Source organism: Apodemus sylvaticus, chromosome 1 (genome assembly GCF_947179515.1).
Source record: "Apodemus sylvaticus chromosome 1, mApoSyl1.1, whole genome shotgun sequence".
Taxonomy (NCBI): Eukaryota; Metazoa; Chordata; class Mammalia; order Rodentia; family Muridae; genus Apodemus; species Apodemus sylvaticus.
In genome coordinates this window covers 201,331,753-201,351,507 of record NC_067472.1, presented here as the reverse complement: position 1 = coordinate 201,351,507, position 19,755 = coordinate 201,331,753, and the positions used below count along the sequence as shown (strand labels likewise).

Here is a 19,755-nt window from a genome sequence, read left to right as displayed (position 1 = left end):
CTATAGGACATTTGCTTTCTCTCCTTCACCCTTCCTTCCGGTTTTTTTTTTTCCCCCTGAGACAGGGTTCCTCTGTGTAGCCCTGGCTGGCCTGGAACTCAGAAATCTGCCTGCCTCTGCCTCCAGAGTGCTGGGACTACAGGTGCCCACCACGACTGATGGGTTCATAAAAAGAGAGAATGGAGGGTTTAGAGAATGGTACACGGTGGTGTGGGGAAGGGGGTGCCCAGGCGGGCCGTGCCCAGGCACCTCTTCCCCCTGAAGGACCACACACACAGACATGGTATAGAGTAGAGTTTATTCAGGGCAGAGGATGGGAGTTAGTGGGGTAGTGGAGGCAGAGAAGGGGGGGGGGAGAGAGAGAGAGAGAGAGAGAGAGAGAGAGAGTAGAGAAGTGGAGGCCGCTGTGACCACGTGGAGAGAGGGGGGAGGGGAGGAAAGCCCAAGGGGCAGAGAGATGAGAGAGAGAGAGAGAGAGAGAGAGAGAGAGAGAGAGAGAGAGAGAGAGAGAGAGAGAGAGAGAGAGAGAGGAGGGGCATGCAGCCCCTTTTATAGTGGGCCAGGTCTATGGGGCACGGCATACCTGGCTGTTGCCAGGTAATTATGGGGTGGAGCTTAGACAGAACACCAACAGTGACCACCTGGCCCTGCATTTTCTTGATTGATGGCTGATGGAGGAGGACCAGCCCACCTGGCAGGTGCCACCCCGGACGGGAGGACCTGGAGTATGTCAGGAACCAGGCTGTAAGGAGCAAGCTAGGGAGCAGCACCCTCCAAGGCTCCTGCTTCAGTTTCTCCCTCAGGCCCTGTCTTGAGTTCTGGTCCCGACTTCCCTCGGTGAAGGACCACGCCCTGAGACTCCTAGGCTGAAACTCACTCCTGCCCACTCAAGTTGCTTTTGGTGTTTTGTCACTGCAACAGAAATCCTAACTAAGACATGGGGTATCACCACATAGCCCTGGCCTGTCTGGAATTTGCTCTGTAGACCAGGCTGGCCTCACACTCACAGAGACCCTCCTGCCTCTGCCTCCCCAGTGCCGGGACTAAAGGCCTTCGCCACCACGGCGGGCCCATGGGCCTGCTGCTCTTGAACAGGCTCTCGTATGGCCTAAGGCAGCTTCACCTTCACACGGGCAGCCGAGGCTGGCCTCGAGGGCCTGACCATCCCGCCTCCATGTCTAAAGGGATGGAATCCAGACTGTTTGTTAGTGAATAAGAGAATCAAGAAGTGGTTGTGTCACACAGGAGGCCAGGATTTAACTCAAATCCCTGTGACTCACAGCCTCTTGCTTTTTTTCCCAGACACAGGTCCCACGGGGGTGGGGAGGGTGGGGTGGGGGGGTGCAAAGGTCACCCTGGACTCTAATAATAGCCAATATCAGATGACTTGGTTATTTATTGTCATTCACTACCCGGCAGGCTCAGTGATTTCTCTGTAGCTGGGTGTGCTGTGCAGGTTGGTTTTGTTTAATCAACTCGACCCAACTCGACTGTGGAGATCTGCCCCGCCCTTCCACGCCCCAGCATAGCTGTAGCCATATTGCTCCATGCCCACAGCTACCTCATATTGTTCCTGTGAAATGCCTGCCCGTCCCTGACACAGAAAATAGGTTGAGTCAGAGCAGGGGCGTGCTGGCCACATATCCCATATGTTCTGTGTTATGAGGGTTGTTCATCTTCAAAAGTTCCACAACTAGAAGCTTCACTTAGGACCCATCAATTACATAGGAACTGTTATGCCTAAAATGGCCTGAGCCAGGGCCAACCATCTGGCAGGGCTTCTGTCACCTGCTTATGAGCTAACTGTGGCTTTAGCTTTTATGAGCTGGCCCTGAGAAATGCCCAGTGCACAGCTCTCAGCCCCCAAGCCTGAAGGCCCTGGGCGATCAGCCCTGTGTGTTCAGTAAACCATCCCTGTCTGAGTGAGATGGATGTTGTGTGGTGTCCCAACAGGGCCATCTAGGAAGAGGGGAGTTCAGCAGAGGGAAAAAAAAAAAAGCAGCCACTGGGCGGTGGTGGCGCACACCTTTAATCCCAGCTCTTGGGGGGCAGAGGCAGGTGGATTTTTGAGTTCAAGGCCAGCCTGGTCTACAGAGTGAGTTCCAGGACAGCCAGGGCTACACAGAGAAACCTTGTCTTGAAAAGTCGATTGGGGAAAAACAAAGAAAAGAAAAGAAAGAGAAACCTCTGGGGTGTTTTTTTGATTGGTGATTGACAGGGTGTAGGTTGTGTCACTTCTGGGCAGTTAGTCCTGGAATTTTTAGATTTTGGTTTTTGGTTTTGAGACACGGTCTCACTATGTCACCTCGGCTGTCCTGGGACTCACTGTGCAGACCAGGCTGGCCTCGAACTCATAGACATCTGCCTCCTAAGTGCTGGGATTAAAGGTGCGCAAATAACCTTTTTTTGTTTGTTTGTTTTTCAAGAGAGGGTTTCTCTGTGTAGCTCTGGCTGTCCTGGAACTCACTCTGTAGACCAGGCTGGCCTTGAACTCAGAAATCCGCCTGCCTCTGCCTCCCGAGTGCTGGGATTACAGGCGTGTGCCACCTTTGCCTGGGTAATTAACCTTTACAAAAATAGAGTTTCATGCAGTGGTGCACACCTTTAATCTCAGCACGGGAAGGCAGAGGCAAGTGGACCTCTGCACACTTAACTTTGGAAAATGTGTTAGACCCAAACTTCACTTGTGGATCCTACCTGCCCAAGGACCAGGTAACTTTCTGGAATCCTGGGAGTTGTAGTTCATGGAAAATAACAAAACCACATGGGGAAATATGGTGGCCATTATGTTTTGTTCTTGAAAGGGCTCACAATAGGTATTTCACTACTACTCACCAGGAAGCCAGGGCTGGTCCTGGCCAAAGCCCACCCTGGTCAGGATTAATTCATACTTGCTTCAAATTTGGCTCAAATGTGTGGGACTCGTTTTTCTCTTGAGAATCTCGGGATTAACATGGACTATGAAACATCACCACGTGGACACACGGGGATCTTTCGGTGTATTTGGTTTCTCCACAGCTAAGAAAAGCTGAATTGTATAACAAACATTTGCTCCTAGGTCAGAGAGCCGGCTCCACAGGGAAAATGCTGCCGAGCTACTCTGCTAACCTGAGCTCAGTCCTGGAGACCCTTGTAGGGGGAGGCAGAGCACTTACTCTTCAAAGTTGTCCTCTCATGCCCAAACTCTGCATCACACACACACACACACACACACACACATGCACACGCACACGCATGCGTGTGCACACACATGCAGGCACTCATGCATGCACACATACACACACATGCACGTACACGCACGCACACACACACACATTCATGCACACACACAAACACACATACACACGCACACTCATGCATGCATGCACACACACAAACACACATACACGCACGCACTCATGCACACACACACTCATGCATGCACGCACACTCATGCATGCACGCACACACACAAACACACATGCACTCATGCATGCACACACACACACACACACACGCACACACACACATACGCACGCATATACACATGCGTTCATGCACACACACAAACACACACACGCACTCATGCACGTACGCATGCGCACACACACACACACGCATACACACACGCATTCATGCACACACAAACACACACACACGCACTCATGCACGCACACACACACGCACGCACACACAGACATACGCATGCACACACAGACATACGCATGCACGCACGCACACACGCACAGTCTTATGCACACATCTGGAAACACAAGTACATGTTGTACTTGCACAGAAGAAGGAAAAGGAAAAAAATATTTGTTTTAGTTAGGAGCGCTTGTGCTCACCGATGGTCCGGCACTTGGGCGGCACACACACAGTATGTTGACACTTACGTGGGTGCTGGGGATCTGAAATCAGGTCTCCGCCCCCTGCGCTGCAAGGCCAGCCTGGGCTACAAAGTGAATTCCAGGCCAAACTAGGTCCCAAACAAATGAAGAAGCCCAGCTCCTGGGGAGGCTAGAGGGCCACAAATCACAGGCAGTTGGTCAGTTTAATGAGATCCTGTCTGAAATAGAAAAATAAATAAAAGGTTGGAGCAGAGGTAGTGAGTGACTCACGCCTGCAATCTCAGCATTCTGCGGGCAGGAGAACCACTGTAAGCCCAAGGGTAATCTGGCTCAGATGGAGGCTTGAGTGCCAGCCAGAGCGACATAACAAGATCTTGTGTCATGAAAACAAACACTTGGTGGTTGCTTTCCAGAGCACTCGCCTGGAGGGTGCCAGTCTCTGGCTTCGTTCCTGTTCTGGATTATTTTTTAACTCTTCAACCATCAGGGTTGGCAGATATAGCAGCTAGGTTGGGAAATCGACTCTTCCGGAGGGTACTGTCAATTACCCTCTCTAGCAAAGGAAAACATCTCACGTGAGTGACTCCTAAGCTGGATACACAACATTCTCAACGTTTGTGTTCAGTGACTGGAACAAACCGGGAGGTGGTGGTGGTGGTGGTGGTGGTGTGAGGAAGAGTTGTAAATCGCAATGGCGCCACCTACTGTTCAAGAGTGGAATCGCATCTCATGAACGTGTTCCACGTCCGAGTAGCATTTTGTCGATTTAAGAATATCATTACATCATATATCCTTTATCATTTCTCCACCCAACACCTCCTCGCTTTAAAAACATATTTTTAAAATTTTTATCCGTTTATTGTATGGGTGTTTTGTCTGCATGTATGTCCGTACACCTCGTGCATGCGGGGTTCGAGGACAGGAAAAGCATCAGGTCTCTTGGGTTGCGAGCCAGCATGAGAGCACTGGGAATCGGACTGTGCTCCTCTGGAGGAGGAATCAGTGCTCTTAAGCACTCAGTCATCTCTCCAGCTCCTACTGGGTGTTTTCTAAACTGCCATGCATGTATGCATGCACACTTCCTTTCTGCCATGCCACACACACACACACACACACACATACACATGCACACGCGTGCACACACACGCACGTGCACACACACACAAGCATGCACATTTCATTCACAAGAGACTGAAGAGAGATTCGGGAGTAATTTGAACTACCCACAATTTCCACTTTATTGTGTCTTCACGTCTGAAGATTTGTTTTGTTATGATCTTGAGATTTCTTTGTGTAGCCCTGCTGTCCTTAAACTAGCTCTGTAGACCAAGCTGGTCTCGAACTCACAGAGATCCGCCTGCCTCTGCCTCCCGAGTTCTGGGATTAAAGATGAGCGCCACCATCACAGGCTATGAAGAATATTTTTTGCCAGACCCAGAATTCTTTTCTTTTTCATGTGAATGCATGTGTGGGGCACACGGGTGTGAGGCACCTCACGTGGGTGCAGGCAGATGTGTGTCTGTGAGGGTGTGGAGGCCTGAGGCTGACTGACATCATGAATTGTTCCTGATGGTTCTCCACCTTATTCATTGAGGCAGAGTCTCTCCATTAAACCCAGGTGCCAATCAGGTAGTAGCCAGCCAGCTTGTTCTGGGGATCCCTGCCTCTGCCTTCTGAGACTTGGATTTGGTGGCTCACAACCGTCTGTAATGCCTTCTTCTGGTATGTCTGTCTGAAGATAGCTACTCATGAAGTATCCTACTCATATACATACGATAAATAAATAAATACTTCAAAACAGTTGCCATGAAAAAGCATCCCTTGCTATCCACAGGGTCAAGCTGTCCTAAGATGACACCATCCCAGAGGATCCCTAATCTGAAGCATGTGACCAGGACACCCAGAGACCACTAGATAAATCTAAAGGCAGATGACACACCCATCAAAAGGAGGTGTCCCAAGAGGAGACATCTGGTAACTTGGGGAGACATCAGGACTTTGACTCATCAAGCTGAGACTTTGAGGAAAACAAGGATCACTGACACTGTTCCGTTTACTGACTGCATTGCATGCCAACCCTTACTAGAGCAGAATACAAATGTCTTTTGTCAAAGAGGACGAAGGACGTGCCTCTGATAGGAGACAATATGATATTGCTTTGTCATGCTAAGGATTGCTCATAAAGGCTTATGCAGAATAGGTTATATTGTATCTATTTTGCTCAGAGCAAAAAAATGTCAACAGAAATTCAATAGATCCCTTGTTCTGGCCTTTATTATACTTTTTTTTTTCTGTACTGACTCTTGTGGCTTTAGGATTATTCTGGCTCCTCTACATATGACTGTAATACAACGCCGATGCAACAGAGAAGATGCTCTCTTCACTGTGTGTCTGCATGACCCTCCACATGATTAAAATAGCTCAAACAAAAGGGGGACTGCAGGCAGAAATCCAGTGGAGTCATTGTATCTAGGGTAAGAGTCAGAATGAAACAGTTGTTTCCCAGGAGTACCTAGCTGTTGAAGGAAACCTTGTAGAACGCAGGGGTGGTCTTCAGTGATGTGTAGACTTCTTTCTCAGAGGGGCTTTGTGGCCTTTGCAGTTGAGTCCCACGCGATCAGTGGAAGGCAGAAGCGGTCGCTATCAGCTCATCCAGAGACCTGACAGAAGCAGCTCCGTGTGGGAAGGGTTTGCTGTGGCGGACAGTTGGAGCGTACAACTCATGGTGGCTGGAGCGCATTGTGGCAGAAGTGTGAGTGGCTGGTCACACCGCATCCACAGTCAGAGAGAGCAGAGAGAAGCCGGCTCTGCAGACTTAGCTGGCTTGCTTCTGTTAGCCCGCCTGCCGCCATCACCTGCTGCCACCTGCAGGTGGCCTGGTGTATAAACAGACACCCCAGCCCCTCCCCCCCTCCAGTGAGATGGAAGCCATGGGAGACATCTCAGCAGGCGTTTCCATAAACATAACATAACAGCTCTAAGTGTTAACGAGTCACAGAAGCGGGGAGTAAGGAGCTGGCTGGGGCAGTCCAGATGGGAGATGGCGCCATGCTGGTGGAGATGTTCAGTTGTCAGATGCAGGTCTCGGCATTGTAAGCATGATACTGGTTCTTTGGTAAATATCCTCCTTCCCTCCCTCCCTCTCTCCCTCCCTCTTCCCTCCCTTCCCTCCCTCTTCCCTCCCTCCCTCCCTCTTTCCCAGCCTCCTAGTCACTCTATAGACAGCCTTACAAATGGTAGCCTGCAGCCACCTGACAGGGAAGCCTCTGTCTTAGGGTTTCTATTGCTGTGACAAAACACCATGACCAAAAACCAAGTTGGGGAGGAAAGTGTTTTGTAACTTAGAGTTTTTAAATCCTATTTTTATAGGGGTTCTAACCTCCCTTCTAGCCCACCACCCACCAGAGGTGGTGGGAAAGAAAGGTTATTAGGATTTGGGGGAAGTGAACATGTTATGAATTGTTCTTTGGTGCAAATCCAATCTGCTTTGTCCGGAAATCAGCAGTTTAGTTCATAGGAGTTGGCAGCGGATGTTTGATCCACTTGCAAACACTTCATGAATAATATATCGACAGTCCAGTTAGGTAGTGTCAGGAGAGCAAACAGGAACCAGCAGTGGCGGCACGACCCGGCAGGGACAGCCAGGCCTCGGGCGAGTCGGCAGGAGCGACCGAGACTACTAGGGACAACCTGACCGAAAGCAATGCACCGCCTCCCTCAGACTGGCCTATGACGGATGTGGGAGGACCCAGCGAACTATGGGCGGTGCCAACCCTTAGGAAGTCCTGTAACAGAGCAGATAGTGTTAGCAATCAGGCACCTCCGCGGCCAGCCTGACGGGCCTGTGTCAGACAGCAGGACCCATCATCACTAGTCGCCAGGAGACAACACATCCCACTGTTGCCTCGTGTTTCCTGTCCTCCTCGGGCACATACGCCACATTCCCGAGGAAACACCCAGTTACTCCTTCTCCCCCTGCCTTTATCTCTCCCTACCCCATAAGCAGCCTCTTTATCCCCTGCCCTTTCCCTGAATAAACCGTCTATGTGAGACCTGTGGCACAGTGTGACTTTATGGGCCCTGCTGCTTAGATCCCACAAGCGGAGCAACGTTGTCTTAGGGTTCTTGTTGCTGTGGAGAGACACCTTATAATGGAAACCATTTAATTTGGGGTGTCTTATGGCTTCAGACTGAGAAACAAGACCAACTCCATCTTGGGTTCAGGCTCCGTCTTAGAGAACCCAACCTAAGGCTGAACTCAAGTTAACCAACGAATCTGCACCTATCGCTCGTCCGTCTGCCCAGCAAGCCTGCACCTCGTGCTAGTTTCCAAGTCACTCCCTAACAACCAGCAATCAGGAGGAAAGCAGAACTTAAGTTTACGGTTTGGCTCCCAGCACCAGCCAATCATTTTAATGGGCAACAATCAGCTCCTTGGCGGTCTTTTGGGGTTCGTGAAGTTTGGTTCGTTCTTGTCACAGCGGGAAGCATAGCGCGCACAAGCAGCGGCGGTGCTGACACGGTGCCCGTGGCTTCTGTATCTGTATCTGAAGGCCGCAGGAAGAGACGGAGACACACTAGGCATAGCTTGAGCATCTGAGACCTTAAAGCCCTCCCCCGTGATGACACACTTCCTCGAACGAGGCCTCACGGAGTCCAACAAGGCCACACTTGCTGCTGGTACCACCCCGCAGGGGCCAAGCACTCAGACACGAGTCTATTGGGGCCATTCCTAGTCTAAGCACCACAGACACTCACGAGGAAGAAGCCAGTCGGTACTGCTCCTCCATGGCCTCCGCCTCAGTCTCTGCCTCCATGTCTCCTCCTTCCCTCAGTGGACTATGACACACGAGTCCGACAGACCCAAGCTGCCTTTGATCTTGATCTTTATGGCAGCAACAGACTCCTGAGTGACGGTGAGTGGTATCTTGAGGATTAACTGATACAGGAGGGTCCAGCCCTCTCCCTTCCCAGGCACATGGTCGGGGCTGAATAAGGAAACTAGCTAAGCATGACCCTAAGAGGAGGCCAGAGAGCAGCCACCAGAACACATCCCTCCGTAGTGCCTGCCTTGATTTCTCCCAGTGAATGAACTATGACCTGGAAGTGTAAGGTAAGCAAATTCTTTTCTCCCCTAAGGTTTTTTTTTTTTTTTTTGGTTTTTTCGAGACAGGGTTTCTCTGTGTAGCCCTGGCTGTCCTGGAGCTCACTCTGTAGACCAGGCTGGCCTCGAACTCAGAAATCCACCTGCCTCTGCCTCCCAGAGTGCTGGGATTACAGGCGTGCGCCACCACCGCCCGGCGGCCTAAGTTATTTTTTGTCATGGTGCTTGTCATAGTAGCAGAAGGAAACTATGACAATATTTGAACTCTTTTTCTTCTCACTGTGACCAAATTCTAAATGAAACGCAACTTTGTAGAGTGCTATGGTGGTCCATGCCTTTAATCCCCATACTCAAGAGGCAGAGGCAGGCAGGGCTCTGAGTTCAAGGCCAGTCTGGTCTACAGAGCAAATTCCAGGACATCCAGGACAATGCACAGAGACCTTGTTTTGAAAACCAAACCAACCAAACAAAAGAAGCAACTTGGGCCGGGGATACAGCTCAGCTGGTGGCTCCGCCCACTTTCCCTGCACCAGCCATTGGTGGGCTGCGCATGCCTGCAATCCCAGCACCTGCGAGATGCTTACAGAAGGGTGGGGGTTCCTCCTGAGCCATCCTCCGCCAGAGGTGAATATGAGGTCAGAGGTCAGAACGGCTGCACAACAGCGTGCTTCCTTCCCTCCCTCCCTCCCTCCCTCCCTCCCTCCCTCCCTCCCTCCCTCCCTCCCTTACTCCCTCCCTCCCTCCCTCCCTTCCCTTCCCCTCTCTCTCTTTCTTTCTCTCTCTCTCTTTTCTTTTTCTTTTCTTGTTTTTTTTCGAGACAGGGTTTTTCTGTGTAGCCCTGGCTGTCCTGGAACTCACTCTGTAGACCAGGCTGGCCTCGAACTCAGAAATCCGCCTGCCTCTGCCTCCCAAGTGCTGGGATTACAGGCGTGCGCCACCACCGCCCGGCTCTCTCTCTTTTCTTAAGGCAAGTTGACAGGAGAGAAGTTTATTTCTGGTTACCGCCCAGAAGATGCAGTCCCTCGTGGCAGGAAGATGCACGCGGAGTGGAGCTGGGATGTTGAGGATGGCCCTGGTGGTACTTGTATTTTGATGTTAGTTCCACTTTCCCAGGAGGGGCTGTCTGGACCGAGGAATGAGTCAATACTCAGGTGCAGTCTTGTGACCTCCCCCTCCCCCAGTGAATAAAGGGACCAATCACTGGGCGAGTAGGCTGGACTTCTGGGTTGGATGGGGGAAGAGAGGTAGAGCAGAGAGTCAAGGGCTTTTTGGATGGGGGCGTGGGGGGACGAGGGGGGTGCGGATAGCGAGAGGGCAAGATATAGCTCCGATGTAGATAAGATGTGTCTCCCCGCTTATATGGTGAATCTGCCAGCATTCACCACCGGGGGATTTAGATTTAATGTTTAGGTTTACAAGATTAGCTTTTAGTTGCTGTGCCCAACAATTGAGTTACCGTTGTTTCTGAACTAAGTTTGTGTGGCATTTTCTTTCGTGTGGCGATTTGACTGGGTTCAACAGAGAAAGGCATGGCGGCAAAGCGTGGGCACCACAGAGGCCGTGGGGGTTTTGAAGCACGGACCGGGGAGGTAGTGACCCGCCAGTGGGAACTTAGCGAGCTGGGTGGAGAGATTTTGGAGCTCTGAGTCAGAGAGTCAGAGATGAGAACTGGCCAGTGAGCCCGCCAGGGCTGAGAGTAGGTGGGAGAAACGCGGGAACGTGGAGTTCTCTTTAATATTTCTCACAACAGTGGGAGCTTGCCGAATGGCTTCTCCTGGCATCTCTGAGGGCCAAGGAGCAGAGCTTGCTCGAAACACAGAAACCTTACCCTGTGGTCCCATGTCGACTAGCTATGTATGCACCACGGCTGGAAGGTCCCAGGACCTTCCGAAACAGTGCTACCATGTGGGAACTGAGTGCCCAAAGATAGACGCCTGTGGGGAACACGTCACAGATGGTAACACCCGGTAAGGATTCTACCACCGAGTTAAATCCCCAACCTCCCGCTAATAATAATTAGTACTAATAATAACTAGTAATAATAACAATTGTTATTTTAGTTTTGTGTGTGCTTATTTATGTGAGTATACACAACGTGTCTGTACAGACGTGTGTGAGTAAAGGAGTCGGTGTGTGACGTCACACACAGTGTGTGTGAGATGGTCCTAGGACAACCTCAAGTGTCTTATCCTTGCTTTCACGTCATTGGAAGTGAGGTCTCTCCTTCTTTGCTGCTGTGTACACCAGGCTGGCTTGCCCTTGAGTTCCAGCAAGTCTCCTAGCTCAGCCTCGTCTCTTAGCTAGGATTGCTGGGATTGCGGAAGCTCTCACGTCTGGCTTTACACCAGGGCAGGAGATCTCAGTTCAGGTCATCATCCTGCATGCAAACCCTTCGCCAGCCAAGCGTCTCCCCAGCTCCTGGTGTCTCCAATGGCTTATTTTATTTTATGTGTACGGGTATTCTCCTTGCATGGGTGTCTGTGCGCCGCCACCACAGTGCCTGCAGAAGTCAGAGGCAGATCCAGGAACCGAAGCTGCAGATGGTTGTGAGCCACCATGTAGGAGCTGGGAATTGAACCTACGTCCTCTGAAAAAGCAGTCAGTGCTCTTGATCACTGAGCCATCTCTCCAGCTTTTAGTTTTTATTTCTGAGACAAACAATAGAAAGAAAAGTCCCACTATGTAACCCACGCTGGTCTCCAACTGCTGACCCTCCCGCCTCGCAAGTGCTGGGGTAACAGGTGTGTACCACCTGACTCATGTTTTCTTTTCTTTCACACCAAAGACTCTCTTATGCTCCTTCCCATATCCTTCGAGGGCTCCGCTTCCGGGAAGGCTACTTGTCCTCTCGTCACCTGGCCCCAGCCTTCTTTTCTGACCAGGATCCACCCCCATGCATGCTCACCCATTTAGTTAACATTTCGTGACTGCCCGTGGCCAGCTTGGCAGCCGGCCTAGCTTCCCTCAGCTCAGAGTAGCTGCTTTCGTTGTCTGTGTTAGCCTTGCCTGAGGCCTGACGGGCTTAGTTCCTGGTCCTTGACGGTCCAGGGACAGAGAAGGACGACAGAACCTGGGGATGGGGATGGGATGGGAGAGGGCAGAGATGGGGACAAAGTTCCTTCCCTGCTCCCAGCACAGCTGTCCTCATGCTCTGGCAGCTGTCCACACTGTGCGCTGTGGGACAGGCTGTGTGTGGCAGCCGGGAGAGGGACTTCCTGTCACACTGAGGCCAGGCACCAGGACTCATGGGGAGTGTTGGCTTCCAGGGCTGCTCACGGACCGTGATCCTTCTCTCAGGTGAATCTGTTCTGCAGACAGACTGCTGGGTGGTTGGGTGGCTGGAGTTTGTGTGTGTGTGTGTGTGTGTGTGTGTGTGTGTCTGTCTGTCTGTCTGTCTATGTCTGTGTGTAAAAGAGATACACAGAAAGAGAGACAAGGCCGAAATAAACCAGACAACAAAGACGTTAAGAGAAAGAAACAAAAATGAAAAAAAAAAGACCTGAGAGAAATTATCTTTATGTCTTGAAGAAATGATAAGGGAGAGAGGGAACGATAGTGAGGGGGGGAAAGGGAAGAAGAAGGAGGAGGAGGAGGAGGAAGAGGAGGAGGAGAAGAAGAAAGAGAGAGAGAGAGACAAAGAAAGAGAGGATAGGGAGGGAGAGTAAAGGAGGAGAGAGGAGAGAGAAGGGGAGGGAGGGAGGAGGAGAGAGAGGAGGAGAGAGAGGGAGAAACAGAGGGCAGGGCAGGGAAGGAGACAGAGACAGAGATAGTGGAGTCTGTACCAGAGACAAAACCAGGGAGAGACTGAGATAGCTGAGGGGGCAGGGGAGACAAAACACGAAGAGGCAGCGAGAAAACCGAGGAAAGAGAAGGGAAAGAGAAGATGAGGCAGGGGTGGGGGAGAAAGGACCCTGATGGACAGCTGAGGGGGCGTGAGTGGGCGGGACCGTGCCGTCGCAGGGGTCCACACATCACTGTGGGGCGGGTGTGAAATCCACATCTAATGATGAAAGGGGCCCTGGCGCTAAGAGCGCCTGCGCAGCTCTGAAGACCTGAGTTCTGGTCCCAGCAACAAGCCAGACAAGGGCTCCCGCAAGCCTGTGACCCCAGCAGTGTGGGGAAAAGACGGAAGGAAGGGTTCTTTGTGGTGCTTTGGCTGCCAAAAAAGTGACCTCCAGATTCAGGGAGAGACCTTGCTTAGAAGAAATAAGGGAGGGGGGGGGGAAGAGATGGTGGTGACCTTTGGCCTCTATGCATGCACAGGCATGGGCACCCACATGTATGTGTGTGCATACACCACGCACACACATACGTATTCGCTTGCACACGCTTGTTGGGGGTTACTAGAGTATTTTAATAAGGCAAAGCGCTTGAAGGTGAAGGGCTATTTTTGTGATTTTTGCAATGTGTTCTCCCCAGAGATAAGGGCTCAGCTCAGCCTTGCTGTGTGACCCCCGAGTCTGATGTGCCCCTCTCTGGGTTAGAGCTTCATGGCTGATGTGAAGGCTGGACAGACTCCAGGTCCTCCTGAGAGGCCGTTATTGGTTGTGTGCACAGATGTCACTGTGAAGTTTGCTTCCTTCCAGTGGGGCCAAAGTCAGGACAACAGGAGGAAGCAGGGAGACAGGCTGGGACTTTCTCTGGAGGAGGTTCTTTCCCGTCAGGCAGGTCGGTGACAAGGTCCACTTTCGGTTCGTTCATCCCTGTGGCTTCCTTCAGTCCTTGGGAGGCTTAGGTGAGACAGGATCTGTCCTAACTCCCATTGACAAGAGGGGCAACTGAGACTCAGAGAGAGAGAGGGCGTCACTAGGCCGACGAGGTAATGAAGCAGGGATGGGAACCCTCTGGACCTGTGACCCTGCCCTGTAAGTGCATTGGAGTCAGAGTGGTACAGACATGAAAAGGCCAGTACATCAGCTAAGTGCTAAGGAGGGGTTGCTGCGTCTGTGTCTTTAAGAATCAAACCTAGGGTGTTGTGCGTGCTAAGAAAATGTTCCACTATCATGGTCCCAGCCCCTCCCTGGGGGATTCTAGGCAGGGTCTCTCCCACTGAGCCACGCCCCCAGACCCTCCCTGGGGGATTCTAGGCAGGGGCTCTACCACTGAGCCACGCCCCCAGCCCCTCACTGGGTGTGTTTATATATTTGTTTTTGGAAACACAGTGTTTCACTGTGTCCCTAGCTGTCCTGGAACTCGTTTTGAAGACCAGGCTGGCCTTGAACTCACAGAGATCCACTTGTCTTTGTCTCCTGAGAGCTGGGATTAAGACACGCGACATCATGCTAGGCTTCGCTTTTGTTGCTGTTTATTTCAATTTTTTGTTTTCAGACAGAGGCTCACTGTGGGTGTCAGGCTGGTTTCAAACACGCGATCCTCCTGCCTCTGACTCCTGAGTCCTGGGATTGATTGCAGGCCAGCACTGCGTGTGTGACCTTCTCCACGGTGAAGGCTATAGTCAGCCACACCGTCCCACTCCTGACTCCTCACCGTCTCTCCTCTCTCTCCTTCCAGCCTTCCTCCTGAGCACACGGGGCCCCCCAGCTGCTGCCCACGTCCCCCGCCATGCTGACCCGCTTAGTCGCTCCCAGATGGAGAAAGGTATGGTGTCTTTGGGGCCACTGGCCAGATGCCCCTGATTCATGACAGATGGAGTGATTTGTGAGCACAGAGATCACTGTCCGCGTGTCTGTCTTCACAGAGGGTGGTAGCGAGGGTTTCCGTTGCCTTGATAAAACTAGCTAGCACGATTAACCCGGTTAACTTGACGCACGAACGCGTCACTACTCCACTAGAACTTTCCCTTTTTATTCGTCCCCAAGAGGGCATATTAATTGTTAGTCTGGCGGTGTAAAGCTCAATGTCGCACTTCTGGCTCCAGAGGGCTTGGCACCGCACGCACAGCACGTCTCCTGGGCTCAGGCCGGCTCCACCCTGTGGCTGTCGCTGTACTTGGCAGTCATCCCATGGGACTCCGGCCCCGCCCTGCTGCGCGGTCGCCTCAAGTGTTCTCTACAGTGTCATCACACCTGGCCGGGTGACTCTGACCGAGGTCAGCTGCCGGGGACAGATGCAGCCTCAGACCCCTCCGGACAACAGACCCGCTATTCTGAGCTAAGGAGACGCATCCCTGAAGATGTGACCTCACTGCTGCTGCTCTCTTCTTAATCGCGGCAGCGCCCCCAGCTCCTGCTGAGCAGCCTCCATTGTCCCAGCAAAGCAAAGTCTCTTGTTTGTGGTTCTTGATTCAAAACGTGGAGTGACGCTGATAGACCCTTCCCTGTGAGACGTCACCAGTCACCAGCCAGGCTTACAGTCCTCACTGTTCTCATAATCAGCTAAGTTCCGCAAGTGGTCATTAAGCTCTGAGCACTCAATGGCGTTTCTATCCCAAAGTTCCAGAGAATTCCCACAATTCTTTACCAAAACAGGGTCAGGTTTGTCACAGCAATATCCTGAGACCTGGGGCTGGAGAGATGGCTCAGTGGTTAAGAGCACTGACTGCTCTGCTAGAGGTCCTGAGTTCAATTCCCAGCACCCACACGGTGGCTCACAACCATCTGTAATGGGATCCGATGTCCTCTGCTGGTGTGTCTGAAGATAGCTACAGTGTACTCATATACATAAGATAAATAAATCTTTACAAACACATCCCAAGACCTCCACTGGCACTAATTCCTGTCTTAGTTAGGGTTTTTATTGCTGTGGTAGAACACCATGACTAAGCAGCAGTAGTAGGTCTTGGTCATTATTCTTTTTTTAAAAAAACATTGCTCAGATCTCATTACAAATGGTTGCTCTCTTTAGCCCAAAGATTTATTATGTAAGTACACTGTAGCTGTCTTCAGACACTCCAGAAGCAGGCATCAAATCTCATTACAGATGATTGTGAGCCACCATGTGGGTGCTGGGATTTGAACTCAGGACCTTCAGAAGAACAGTTAGAGCTCTTAACCGCTGAGCCATCTCTCCAGACCTCCTTGGCCACTATTCTATCACTGTGAAGAGACACCATGACTAACTTTTTTTGTTTTCTTTTTGTTTTTGCTTTTTTGTTTTTTGTTTTGGTTTTCCAAGACTGGGTTTCTCTGTGTAGCTCTGGCTCTCCTGGAACTCATTCTGTAGACCAGGCTGGCCTTGAACTCCAAAATCTGCCTGCCTCTGCCTCTCAAATGCTGGGATTAAAGGCGTGCACCACCACTAATGCACAGGGACTAACTCTTATATTAAAAAAAAGATTTGTTTATTTGTTTGTTTGATTTTGAGACAGGGTTTCTCTGTGTAGCTCTGGCTGTCCTGGACTTGTTTTGCAGACCATGCTAGTATCACACTCACGACTCTGCTGCCTCTGTCTTCTGAGTGCTGGGATCAAAGGCGTGCACCACTACATCCAGCTACAACAAAGCATTTCCTTGGAGCTTGCTTATATGCACGTGCCCAGCTCCAGAAGAGGGCCTCAGAGCCCTGAGCGCTAGAGTTCCTTGTGCTTGCGAGCTGCCCAGGGTGGGTGCTGGGAATTGAACCCAGGTCCTCTGCAAGGGCAGCAGGCTCTCCTGACCACTGAGCCATCCCTTCAGCCTCAGTTACTTTCCTTGTGACCATAAAACAATTGGAGGGAGGAAGGATTTATTTTAGCTCATGATGTAGGGAGCTCCAGCCCAAGAAAGTCAGAAGGGTATAAGGTGGGAGTGTCGGGAGGCAGCTGCTTCTCACACCTTCGTAGAGCAGAGACAATTCTGGAACGGAAGCCAAGCTATAGCCTTTAAGATTACCGTAGCCCAGGGATTCACCTCCACTTGCCCAATCCCACAGCCGCTCAGCTAGCGCCAATGGCTGAGGTCGGCCGGCATCCATGGGCGATATCCCGATGCTCCCACTACGCCCCACACCCTCTGTGCCACTTACTCAGCCCCATTTGATGGTGCATGGAGATCTGAAGAAGGATGCGAAAGTTTACAGCAGGGTGGGGAGATGGGTCAGCACCAGGAGCGCTTGCTATTCTTGCAGAGGACATGAATTCAGTTCCTAGCGCCTGCACCGCTGCTGTTAGCTTCTCCTCCAAGGTAATCCAGTGCCCTCTCCTGGCCTCCATAGGTATTGCACACATATGTGCTTATATTCACACGAGAAAAATAACTTTTAAATAAAAATTTACATATACTTCAAGCACACGGGGTTTACATGTGTAGCACTGAGCTCAGTCCATCTCCAGAATGTCTTTTTGGTCATTCTGGTCCTTTCCAGTGTCATCAGATCCGTGTGGCTTTCTTGTTCTGTGTCTCTGTGTGCTGCCATGACTTCTTCATCTCGCTCTCTGCAGCTGCACTGGGTCCCACCCTCACAGTCAGTCAGAGTCTCGTCACGGAGCAGAGGGACACGGCAGTCTTCTACTGTAACACCAACGCTGATGATGTCACCGTCCACTGGGTCTACAACAACTCTCCACTCGCGGTGAATGAGCGCATGGTGCTGTCTGCAGATAACAAGACCCTCACCATCCTTGTTGTCCAGCGTGAGGACTGGGGGTCTTACCTGTGTGAAGTACAGCGTGACTTTTCTGAGGGTCAGAAAAGTGACATTGCCTCGCTGACGGTGAACTGTGAGTCTTCCAGGTTCATTTACCCGTTGCGGACACCCGCTTCCCTGGCACTGCATTGTCTCAGAGAGGCCCAGAGAGGATTTATGGAATGAAAGTGAAGTCGAGGATTACAGTTCTTGTCTAGCACAAATGAGCCCTGGGTTTGATCCCAAGCAAACCCTACAGCAAAGAAAACAAATGTAGGCTTCAAACAGGAAGGATTACATCCAAACATTAGGGTTCCATCTGAAATAGCCACTGTAGTGAATTAAAACCTGACTTTTAAAACAGTATGACATCTATAATAAGCCCACCTCATCAGACCCCGCCTCCATCAGACCGCACCTCCATCAGATCCCCACCTCCATCAGAGCCCGCCTCTATCAGACCCCCACCTCCATCAGACCCCGCCTCCATCAGACCACACCTCCATCAGACCACACCTCTATCAGACCCCACCTCCATCAGACCCCCACCTCCATCAGACCCCCACCTCCATCAGACCCCGCCTCCATCAGACCCCACCTCCATCAGACCCCGCCCCCATCAGACCCCACCTCCATGAGACCCCCACCTCCATCAGACCCCCACCTCCATCAGACCCCACCTCCATCAGACCGCACCTCCATGAGACCCCCACCTCCATCAGACCCCACCTCCATGAGACCCCCACCTCCATCAGACCCCACCTCCATGAGACCCCACCTCCATCAGACCCCCACCTCCATCAGACCCCACCTCCATCAGACCCCCACCTCCATCAGACCCCCACCTCCATCAGACCCCCACCTCCATCAGACCCCACCTCCACCAGACCCCACCTCCATCAGATCCTTACTGCCCTTTTAACTAAATGGAGAAGAAAGCAGCACGTAGAGCATGTCCCCATAAGCGATCTGCCCCTGATCCTAAGGCCTCTGCCATGCTTGTTCCCACCCTCTCAGATGGTCCTGACCCTGTGTCAATCAAGCTGGACTCAGAAGTAGTCACTGGGGACGTGGTTGAGGTGATGGAAGGCCAGGCTGTGAACTTCCGGGTGGAGACACAGAGTTACCCTCCCCCTGCCTATGCCTGGTATGTCCCAAGTGACTCCCTCCAGCCCTCCACCACAGAAGCATTCTCCATCCAGACTGTGTCCAGGGAACATGAGGGCTTGTACAGGTGTCTGGTGTCCAACGCTGTCACCAACTTGTCCCGCCTAGGTGTTGTCGAAGTCCAAGTGCTTGGTGAGTGTTATTTCCTGGTTTCTCTTCTGCTTCTTTAAGGGATCCGGAGCTGAGGTTTTACAAGGGGCCAGAGACTTAGTCTGGGATTTTAGGGGAACTCTTTGATTACCTGGGTGGGTCTGGAGTCATGATGGTGTTTTGAAGAGACAGTGAGTGGTAATTGTTATACTCTCAAGGAAAAGCTGAGGCCCCAGTCCCACCTCAGGTTTTGAGGAGGAACCAGAGGTCAGTTTCCCATGTGAGAGGTGTCAGGGCGTGGTTCTTATCACAGGGAAGGGCATAATGCCAGCTTGGCACATATTTAAGACCTTCTCACCTCTCTGTGGGTGCTCATTTTCGATTCTTTGAATAGGAAGGAGTCGTGTATCTATAGGTAAACTAACACAGCCCATACTCCATATACACCAGAAGACTGATTATAAATATGGGCCACTCTCACACATACAATAGGTACATATGACTTATATACAACACATACACATAGCAACACAACACACATACATAACAGGCATATGACAGTCATAGAAGATACAAATACATGAAACACACACATACTCAATACAAAATACAGAGCAAACATATCAAAGACAGACACTGAGCCATCTCACCACCCAAATTAAAACAAATATAACAAACAAACAAAAACCCAAATAACTTCAAGGCTACATAGTGAGTTCAAGGCCAGTGTGTGTAACTTAGTGAGGCCCTGTCCCAGAATACCACGGAGTTCAGTGCTCCTTGGTAGATTGCCTGTTTACAATCCTCCAGTGAGGGGGTTGGGGGCATGGCTCAGTGGTAGAGCCCCTGCCTAGAATCCTACAGTGAGGGGCTGGGGGCGTGGCTCAGTGGTAGAGCCCTGCCTAGAATCCCCCAGTGAGGGGCTGGGGGCGTGGCTCAGTGGAAAAGCACTTGTTTAGAATTTAGGAGTCTCTAGGACAAGTCCCTGATAGTACAAACAAACAAACAAAAATATATAGACCCAGGCAACATACATATATGTAACATACATATTGCAGTCTC

At 51.3% G+C, this 19,755-nt stretch overlaps 1 protein-coding gene across 1 annotated transcript in view; it reads left to right on the top strand.

The window, feature by feature from the left end:
- Window positions 1–19,755, top strand: part of Ceacam20 (CEA cell adhesion molecule 20) — a 43,752-nt gene that overhangs the window by 7,552 nt on the left and 16,445 nt on the right. The window contains exons 2-5 of the mRNA XM_052166376.1: window positions 8,666–8,746; window positions 14,446–14,532; window positions 17,252–17,530; window positions 18,454–18,735. Of these exons, the coding sequence (XP_052022336.1) occupies window positions 8,666–8,746; window positions 14,446–14,532; window positions 17,252–17,530; window positions 18,454–18,735 (729 nt within the window). The remainder of the gene's footprint in view (window positions 1–8,665; window positions 8,747–14,445; window positions 14,533–17,251; window positions 17,531–18,453; window positions 18,736–19,755) is intronic.